The 10,762-nt window shown below is 33.1% G+C and overlaps 1 protein-coding gene across 2 annotated transcripts; it reads left to right on the forward strand.

Moving 5' to 3' along the window:
- The first annotated feature begins 114 nt into the window (after positions 1-114).
- On the forward strand, positions 115-8,899 carry LOC111679092 (sodium- and chloride-dependent neutral and basic amino acid transporter B(0+)-like). 2 transcript variants are annotated; one of them, XM_023440586.2, is made up of 10 exons: positions 115-560; positions 5,359-5,493; positions 5,557-5,726; positions 5,802-5,893; positions 5,958-6,093; positions 6,150-6,477; positions 6,544-6,692; positions 7,271-7,399; positions 7,468-7,674; positions 7,923-8,371. In XM_023440586.2, the coding sequence occupies exons 1-10, from the start codon at positions 398-400 to the stop codon at positions 8,205-8,207; spliced, it is 1,794 nt and encodes a 597-aa protein (XP_023296354.2). In that variant the 5' UTR covers positions 115-397; the 3' UTR covers positions 8,208-8,371. The 2 variants fall into 2 exon arrangements, with proteins under 2 accessions (XP_023296354.2, XP_023296355.2); XM_023440587.2 differs by lacking the exon at positions 7,923-8,371 and adding an exon at positions 8,548-8,899 and having other exon boundaries at positions 120-560.
- Positions 8,900-10,762: the final 1,863 nt, after the last annotated feature.

A 10,762-nucleotide genomic window follows, 5' to 3' on the forward strand; every position in this document is an offset into this window, starting at 1 on the left:
TATATTTTTCAATTTATTTTTTATGAATAGATGTAAAAAGGTTAGTTTAATATAATTATGCGAAAAAACGCGATTTTGAAAAGGTGGTCTTTACGCCCTTATTCGCATTCATGCTTCAATTATTAATTTTAACAAAAAGTGTTTTTTCCCTCTAAATTTTACTCTCATTCGTGCAGTTTGTTTACACAAATCAAGATCTATTTTAATTATTATAAATATTTTTTTTCCTTTTTAATTCTTTTGTTCATATTTTTTTCGAAAGAAATTCAATGTCAAGTTCATACAAAACAATTTTGTAGATAAAAGCTGAAGAAGAGGAAAAAATACAAAAATTGTGTTTAAGAAATTTGGTTAATTTATTTGTTTATGATTTCCAAAATATTTTGTTGACATAAAAATGGTGTATGAGTCATCGTATGAAAGTGGACGCAGTCCCTTTTTACCCGATACCAAACGTGGTTATTGGGCCAATCCCAGTGATTTTATTTACGCCGGTCTGGGTTTAGCATTTCGTTTGGATGTTTTTTCAATGTCATGGTTCTTTATGATGGAATCCAGTGGTAAGTAGTAATGATATTACAAAAGTATTCAATTGTATTGAATTCGCCTCGAAATGTTAGGTGTTAAAAATATGCCAATGTTTATATCTATCCAATAAGACATTCTAGTTGCACATACAACATGTTTAGTACCAAAGTGTTTCTAATTTTTCAATAACATCCATTGTCAAATTATATAGAAACAGCTCTACGTAACGTTGACAACGCAAAGTAGTCAATATTGCAACAATTCGTTGTTGAAATCTAAACATTCATTGTATAAATGTTAAAAAACGTGATAAGCTCACGAATTGTTGTCAATAGTGAGCTTACCACGTTTGTTAACATTTAGACAACGGATGTGTATAAAATATAGGTTTCGACAATGAATAGTTGCAATGTTAACAAAGCAACGTTGTCATAGTATAAACGTACATATTTATATACTTTGACAACGGATGTTTGATTGAAAAATTATAAATACTTTGGTGTCGATTTGATACCAGGCGTGCATATTTTTTCCCTCCGTGTATACCTCAAGTGTACTTTCTTCCCTTAATGAGAATTGTAAAGTGTGGTCTAAAGTTCTACATTATCTAATTAAAATATTGTCAAGATACTGTTCAGATCTGTCGATGGGAATAAACAAGTGAATACCGATATCCGAGGAAAAAGTTATCTTTAAAGGTATTATTTGTTCCTGAACGTAATTCCCTAGAATTTTCCTATTAGAAGTCCTAAATGATACAAATCGAGATTATATATCCTATCTGGAAAAATATCACTCCCAAGATATTTAGGTTAGGTTAGGTTGATAGGAGGATGTGTACCGAAATCAGAAGAAATACACCTAGGCCTCAATCGGGTCTGTTGTGCTCTCCTTTTCATGGAAAAATCAGCACGTCCAATTTTGTATGGATGTGCTCGTAGTCCTCTGTGTCCACTCAGAATACGTACCATCATAGTAATTTCAGACTTGCTCATTTTGAGGAGCTTTCGCGTCATCAGGGTCATCAGGATAGAACCACAAAGATCCTATGTGGTTCTACCCACCGTTTCAATATTACAAAAGGTCTTATCGGATTCTCTCACACATATTTTGATTCAGCTTTTGTTGCGTCGAATGGTTTTGCGTCTGTCAGGTTAACTGCCTCGAGCTCCGTTCCCTTTAAAGATCCCGAGTAGTCTGTTACCCATATAAGGTAGACCTTACTTCTGGGTGAGCATTCAGTTGAAGCTTTTTTACAATCTTATACAGTCTTAAATTTAATTCACCTGATATCGCCCTATTTGCCTTCTAGCTGTCGGTAAATATATTAAAAGCTATGGGCGCCATAGCTTCAATATAGAGCACCAGGCCCACTTTTACATTCGCCTGAGTCCGTTTTCTCAATTTTCTGTAGCATTGGATCATAGTGAAGAAGCTTTTCGTCCAACTCTTGAACGAATCATAGAATAATTAATCTTGGAAACTCCTGAAGAAGTCGCCATTAAATTGCGTAGATTTGTTCTCGAAATATGTTGAAGGGCTTGGGATCGTTGTGGGTTGTGTATCGGAAAGTTAACTTCTGTGAATCTCCTTTAATTTCGTTGTCGAATATTCCCCCATCTCGAGGTTACCACTTGAAGAGTGTTCTGTTAAGGATCTCTTTAAGTCCAATACCTTTATACGTTTAACACTATGAGCTAATATCGCAGTTCTGACTCTCAGTGAACAGATCTGTTTATTCCAATTCCATTACTACACGGACTTTTAACTGAAGGTAGTGTTTTGATCTTACAATCTTACAGATCTTTAATAATCTGGTTTCTATATATCCATGCGAGCTTTAGACGCTTTTTGTCCTATACTTGATAGAATGAACCCACATGATCTCCTCATAACTGTGACGTATTGTTTTAAATTCTTTAATTTAATTTCCAAGAATTTCCATCAATTTCTCTACCGATTATTACATCATATCACCTAATATCGAAGTTCTGAATCTCGGTGATTAGATCGGTTTACCTCTGTTTATTCCAATTCCGTTACTGCACGTTATTATTTCATTGCGACCCACCCTAAAATATATACATATATCTATACTTATATATAGAAATACTATCAGCTTTATTACAATTTCATTACGTTATTTCAGTAAATATTTCTTCGGTGACATTGCTTCCATTTGCACTTTTATTGCATTATAATTTTGAAATAACAATAATTAATTTACTTATTATAAACAAGTGACATTTCACAGCTGCAATTTAATGATTATCGCAAATATTATCGAAATATTTAAATACAAATAAACATCTTGACCCGACCTTTAATTAAAGAAATTGATTATATTCTCGTTGTTTTAAAATAAGTGATTTTTCTACATTAAAAAAATCTAAAATTCCTATTAAATTTTTATAATGTTATTAGCAGGTTTCTGAACTCCTGACTATTAAATTAAAAGTACTAAAAGAAATAGGTTTTAAAAATCATATAAACATTTTGATTAGCTATTCCTAATTAATTAATTACTACCATAAAGAAGAGTTCTTAGCATAATGGACTTCCATATTAACGATCTTTAAGAAATTCAGTTTATTTGTAAAATAAATCGTTAAAGAATTTAGTTAAAATTCCAAATAAAGACCAGCTTTTTAAAGACCAGCTTTCTTTGCAAAGTTATTCTGATAATAAATTAAACATACAATATTTACTCGATTTAAGACTCAAAAAACCGTTCAACATATATAGTTCGATCCATATTTATTTTTTAAAGACCAGCTTTCTTTGCAAAGTTATTCTGATAATAAATTAAACATACAATATTTACTCGATTTAAGACTCAAAAAACCGTTCAACATATATATTTACGCAATAATACAATTCTCAATTTCAAAAAGATCTTTTCATAAAATAGGATAATAAAATCTAAAGCATCTCCTTCACATCACATTTTTGAAATAAAACAACAACTGAACCATGAAATATATATTTCTAGTATTAGAAAAGTTTATTAGATTTTAAAAGAATTGTCATTTGAGTAAATTGTGGTTCACTGTTCGCTCTCTGTACAACCCGACTCGACATTTCCGAAAAAGTGAACGGTGAACGCTTAAATTTAGCTGGTTATTCATTGAGCACCCAGAGAGAGAGAGAGACGAAAAGAAGCGAACTTCATAATCTTCCAGTCACAAACATTATCCATAACCAACAACTTCTGACGGAATATTAATGCTGCTGTTAATTCGCCTCAGCCTTTTTAAACTTGGGAAGGACAAAAATGTCTAAGCCTTGGCGGCCTTATTTCACGGTTTTCTTTTTCATGCACTGGGTAGACTTGAAAACGATCTAACAGACACTTCTGAATCCATCTATGAAGAACTCAGATGACAATCTTTGTACTCGAGCTATCTCTGTTGCCATAGTAGCGGAATGACAGGAGCAGGGTCGACCCCAACATTAGGTGAAATCAATCTATAGGGATACCGGTAGTTAACCACCCTTTTGAAGTCCTGAAAGATTGCATTATCGAGATTGCAATCCCCATCAACTAATGACCCATTCCAGAGCATTCCTTAACCTCTTTAAGACCGCGCAACAGCACTACTGATATGGCTCTGACGATTCGTCAACAGCACAGCAATTAATCAGCATCCATATTTTTGTTGAGGTAGTAGGTCAAAGGATATAGGAATTTCCAAAATCAATTCAAAGACAATAACTGCTGCGACAAGTTGAGTGGTGGACCTCAACCTGACTGTCGGGCAGATGAGACTTCTTCGATCGTTCACCCACCTATATCAGTTTCATTCTCAGACCTTAAAGAATGATATACGGAATGACAAGCAATTAACAAGTGTCAACCTGAAAATTTCCCAACTTATGCTGGCGCCCCTCTACGCGAAACGTAAGAGATACTCAATCGATTCCGGAATCCAGCATATGTTGTTCTGTCACATTACTCAGTGACTGACCACCCGTAGTGCCAGATAATATGGTGCTCTGGTTTAACTCCATGCTAAATTATTTCAAAAAGGCTAAGGATACATTTGATCATCACCAATTTATAGTCCGGATAGACTAGAGATATTGGTAGCATCTCCTTTCCCCGGAATTTTGCAATAACACTAAGATGGACACGTTGCCAACGTAATATGCCCCTGGGGGAACTTTGGTAGGAGAATAATACAAACCAATTGCCTTCTTGTAACCTGTCGCACAGGTCTTGTGGAGCTGAAGCTATTGACAGAATTCTACAAACCCTGTAATTTAAATTTTTGGATGTCACCAATGTAACATTGAACTTTGGAAGAACAATAATACAAGCCAGTAGCCCTCTTGCAACCTGTCGTGGAAACTTTTAAAGGTTCTTTCCACCACATTACAGATCTCACAGGTCTTGTGGAATTGAAGCTATCGATAGAATCCCACAAACCTTGTAATTTTAAACGAAGTATATCAGTTCAGCACTATAAACTGGTGATGATCAAATATATCCTCGGAAAGATTTGACATGGAGTAGAACCACAATATATCATGCCATGAAAACTGTTTGTCTACAGGGCAAATTTTCGCACTATGTCTTGCCCCGGTTATCGAAGAAGTCCCTTTGGAGTGCACCTGGTGTCTGTGTGTAAAAGATATTTCGAGATATGTTCAATGCTGTCAAGTCACCGCGATACCTAAAGTAGATAGTAGAGTAATTAGTTCTCTATGTGAATGTTTTTTGTATGTGAGAAATATTTTAAATGTACGATACTTTATCGGTGAATATATACGATTTGGTTCTGTTGATTCTTATTATTAACAATTTTTTATTTATTGTCTTTTTTTCAGTTATTGCCTTTGTGCCCATATATTTAATAAGTTTATTTCTCTATATAATACCGTTTATTGTGATACAATCATTTTTGGGTCAGTTTTCCAGCAGTGGTTATATCTCAGCGTTTCGTTTAACGCCCCTCTTTAAAGGTTTGTTAAAATTTAAATATTTTGAAATTAAATTGATAATATCGGGAATTTTTCTCTATCTAGGAATTGGTTATGTAACGTTAGCAGTAAATATATGTGTACTTTCTTATTATAGTATTTTTGCCATGGTTCCCTTGGTATATATGTTTGCGTCCATGCAGCCAACATTACCCTGGGAATGTGATGGTTTTACGAAATGGGCCACAAATTTAACTAAAGAAGAGGAGATAAATGTAAGTTAAAATTTCCTATAAAGTCACCTACATACTAACTAATTAGCAATGAAATAATTTTTCAAATAATTTTAGCTTTGTAATTTGTATATTCGTAATGAAACAGAAATGAATTCCACCGATTATAGGTTTTACAATCATCACATACCCTCAGTGTTGTATTTTAAGTAAGTTGAGAGATTTAAAGATAATACGAATAAAATCGTAACAATTTCTTAAATCTATTTGCAGAACCCTTTTCAATGATATCAATCTCTTCAGTTTCGATGATGTTGAGTTCTCTATGTCTTGGCAATTGATTTTATGTGCCATTATAGTTTGGTCCATTGTGATATTATTTGTTTATAAATTTTTCAATACCGAAATGGTGAGTGCATTTAATGGATTTCATATTTTGTCCTGATTCTCAGTTTCCTTTTACAGTTCGGTGTAATTGTCCGCTATACCGTTTGGACTTTAGTTGGTCTTTTGACTGTGTGCTTAATACGCTTCAGCTTTTTACCCGGTTCTGGTCATGTCTATCGCCGTGTTGTTATACCTACTTGGAGAGATATTGTAAATGGACTTGCCTCTATTCCACTTTATGGTTTATCGGCTTTTGGACCTGGTTGGGGTCTTTTTATATCGTTATCTAGCTTTAATAAATTCAAAACGAACATAATGAAAAACAGTTGGTTAATTGGTCTTGGTCAGTTAGGTATTATAATTGGTCTGGATTTGCTGGCCAATTTTACGGAACAATATTTTGGTGGTAAGTTTGAAGAAGTGTTTAGTGATTTAAAATCAATTATTAAATAAATTTATCAATCTTTAACAGAAGCGACCGAATACAATTACTATTCGGAAGTGGAACATGTCTGGGTTTTATATCTATCGACCGGCAGTGCTATGTCCCATATGGCTTGGGCTAATTTGTGGTCAATTATATTTTATTTCATGTTGTTTTTGGCTGCCATGCTTTTGATTGTAAGCATAAATTTTTTATAATTATTGTAAGAATCAATCAAAAGTTATTTTCAAAAGATGACCCCATACGTTTTGAACTTTTTTCAATATCAAATTATTTTGGAAAATTATGCCCGATATCGGACATCTATATGATTTAATCATAATTAACAATACATTTCTGGTATGAACCAAGAATGAGGGCTATGATCGAATGAAGCCCTATCATTACAAAATTCTACAGGACCGCTGTTATAATGCATTACCAACATTAAAACAAACCCAATATTTCCTCCCCTCAGAAGTGGCATCAGGTCGTTCAATCTGAAGACCTACCAGATAAATAGATAGATAGATAGATAGATAGATAGATAGATAGATAGATAGATAGATAGATAGATAGATAGATAGATAGATAGATAGATAGATAGATAGATAGATAGATAGATAGATAGATAGATAGATAGATAGATAGATAGATAGATAGATAGATAGATAGATAGAAAGGTAGATAGACAGATGGCTAGATCTTACATAAATCTGGAAACGATTGGTGGTGGGTGTAACATACAACATTTAATGTATCATTATTTTTTCAGATCATTCAATTGTATACAATATTGACCACAATATTCGATGAGTTTGTTTCCTTAAGAGAGCGAAAATTAGAAGTTTGTATTGGTCTTGTGGCAGCCACAGCAGCCGTTTCCTTGTACTTTACCTCAAATGTAAGTTTTCATTATATATGTACCTTAGTAACAATATCTTAATATAACTTTCTCTCCTCACCCAATAGCATGGAGTTACTTACTTCACCGCCCTTACGGCCGATACTTACATCACACAAACCGCTATTAATTTACTTTTACTCCTGATTGTATTGTGGATTTATGGACGTGTACGTTTCCAACGTGATATAGAATTTATGATAAATGAGCGTTTTTCAACATGGAAAATTAATATTCTTAGATTTGTGGCACCTTTGGGAATGCTGCTGGCCCTGGTAAGTTTTCCATAGATAAGTGTGTGTGTGAATTTTTATGTAAACCGTTAACTAATATATTCAATGTTCTTTACAAGACTTATTAATTTGTGTTGGTGTATTAACGTTCGCACTTAAGTAAGGTGTACTGTCACAGAATCTTTCTTTCTATCTATCACTTTTCACTTCTCTCAATGTTCCGTATTTCTCAAATATTTGTCCGATACTACTTTATACATTCCCCACAAAATATTTTACTCTTATTACAGGCCTTGTTCATACAACTTGCTTTTTGGGAGCATTATTTTTCAAATTTAATCATCGATTTATATGCCGCACTATTGATCGGTGTACCGTGGTTAGTTGTACCGGGTTATGCCATTTTTTGTATGATCAAAACAATGGGCACAATTAAAACTCGCTTCTTAAGATGTTGTCGTCCCACCGATTGGTATCCTGTTGAAGCCGACGATCGCCAACAGTATGAAAAAACTGTGGGAAATGCCGATATTACACATACACTAAATGAAGTTAAGGAAGAGGAAGTGATTTGATACATAGTGTTATTAGTTTTAATATATTGGTGGTACTAGAAATATTTGTATATAGGTTATAGAAATCAGATCTCAAGGTTTGATTGAAGATTTTCGAGAAATTTTTTTATTTATCTTTTGAAATAAAAGTGTTATTCTATTTGTGAGCTTAATATTTCAAATTTAATGTGAGTTTTTATACATTTACAAAAATGTGTATAAGTAGGTTCTAAAATCTACTTCCCCATAGTTGTTGTTACAATTACCAACAAATTGACCTCAAAAACAAACTTCTAACCAAACTTTTTTAAATTTATTTAATTATATTTAAAAAGGTGTTTTTTCAATACTATCTTTCCAGATAATTGGTATGTTTTTAGCCTACTACGAACACACGATATCCAATGGTGTAATAGCAGTCTTCGCTATAATATTTATAGTAGTGCCATGGCTTTTCATACCGGGCTATGCTGTCTATACTATGCGTCAAAGTATGGGTTCATTTAGAACACGTTTTCAACGTTGCTGCAGACCAAACGATTGGTATCCGGTTGAACAAGAGGAGCGTCAACGTTATGAAGAAGCAATGGGTAATGCGGATATAACCCATCAACTTAGTGAGATTACCAATAATGTGCTATAATTGTGATTTGGAGATTTCGTTTTTTTAATAGCTTTATAATTTAACAAAAATATATATATTTTTATACGTCCTTTTTTGTTAATTTTATTTCAATTATAGTTGGAGAGTGTAATTTAATAAATAACATTTTGTATTAATGTTAAAGTAAAATGGAAAATGTAGAAAATATAGATATATTCTTACAAAAAAATGTACGCCAATATCGGGTCTGTTTTATGGAATCATTATAGTCTGTTGTTCAGGAACTCAGTTTTACTAATATCGATAACAAAAAAAGCCCTTCAGAGTTTCACTTGAACTCCCACATATACTCCACATTTAGCTATGTCCGCATGTCCGTCCGTCAGTCTGTCTGTCTATGCGTCCACGTAAACATTGTGCGCACGCTGCAGGTCGCAATTTTCAAGATAATTTGAAGAAATTTGGCACATACTCTTTTCCTGGTTCAAGGACGAACACCATTTGTTGAAATTGGTGCATTATTTCGCCTAGCCCCCATACAACCGTACCCCCCGAATCGGGCCTTTAGGACTAATTGGACACTATACAAACTCCCCTTCAGAACATGTCTTGTGGGTCAAAATTTACTTATAATTTCTAATAAAACAATTAAAATCTACATAAATAACTTTGAAGTAGACGTAAATTCCTCTACCAAAATTTAAAAGGATAGGCCCATATTTACCCTTACTCCCCTATGAGCCCTCTTGTAGAAAATCTTTTTTTTTTGTCAATTATATGTAAAAATATTCCACAATACGCTCTGCATTACAATGTATTTAAATTTAAATTTCCATTGACTTTAGTGGGGAGGGTATATTGGGTTTTTGCTGATGTTTGTAACGCACAATAATATTGGTCCTATACCCACCTTAAAGTGTACCAATTTAGCTATGTCCGTCCGTCCACGTAAACCTTGTAATCAAAGTACAAATCATAATTTTGAAGATAATTTAATGAAATTTGGTACATGATGTTCTATTTTTGAGATAATTCAATGAAATGTGGCACATGATCGTCTATGATACCGTAGACGAAGTCTGTTGAAAATGGTTTAATCAATCCATTATTTCACCAAGCCCCCATACAACTGAACCCACCGAATAGGGCTTTTAAGTTCATAATCATACTCGTGCCTCGACAAAAAGCGGCAGAAACCAAGTTCTATACTAGACTTGATGACGCTCACGAATTCCATAATAACATGTTTTTATATGACCCTGGCCCCCTTCGAAATTTCACCTAAATGTCCACAATTTTATTCAACAATAAACGGCTTAAGTATGTTTATCTGAGGCAAGGTACAATTCAACTTAAATGCTTTAATAATGGCAACGAAATCACATTATATTTTTGTAAAAAGTGTAAGGTATTAAATGGTCGACCTCGCCCGACTGTAATTTCTTACTTGTTCAATTTGAAATTGCAAAAAAGTGCTTGCTGGGTAATAAAATAAACTGAAACATTCTTGTTCCTCTCTTTAAATGCAGACGGCATCCCTATTTGAAACAGTTGAGAATGACATCTCAAACTAAATTCGTCACGTTATTTGTATCTTACTTACAAGTAAAAAGGATAACAATAAATAAATAAAAAACAATTATATTAAGTGGAATACATTAAAAAAGTTATTAATTGTCACATATTTTGAATGTAGAAATCAGAGAGAAGTGTTTAAAAAATGCGTTTAAAATTATTAAAAAAGTATTAAAGTAAAATTTAATAAAATTATTTTTATTTAATTTTATTTTTGAGAAAAAAATCAATATTCAAACATTAAATAAAATAGTTTGAATCCTCAAGCAAGTTAAGAAAATACTGGCGCTTATTTGACGCCATATAACAATAATATAATTATGCACAGTGGTGACATAAGAAAAAAATTAAATTAATCGGTAACTTGTAAAAGGTTAGTACGGTGACGAATTGAAGT

The sequence above is a fragment of the Lucilia cuprina genome, chromosome 2, assembly GCF_022045245.1.
Source record: "Lucilia cuprina isolate Lc7/37 chromosome 2, ASM2204524v1, whole genome shotgun sequence".
Classification (NCBI taxonomy): domain Eukaryota; kingdom Metazoa; phylum Arthropoda; class Insecta; order Diptera; family Calliphoridae; genus Lucilia; species Lucilia cuprina.

Coding starts and splice junctions, on each gene's coding strand:
- LOC111679092 (XM_023440586.2), top strand. CDS start 398: ATGGTGTATGAGTCATCGTATGAAAGTGGACGCAGTCCCTTTTTACCC. Junction 5,727..5,801: donor CTAAAGAAGAGGAGATAAAT/GTAAGTTAAAAT, acceptor AAATAATTTTAG/CTTTGTAATTTGTATATTCG. Junction 5,894..5,957: donor CCCTCAGTGTTGTATTTTAA/GTAAGTTGAGAG, acceptor ATCTATTTGCAG/AACCCTTTTCAATGATATCA.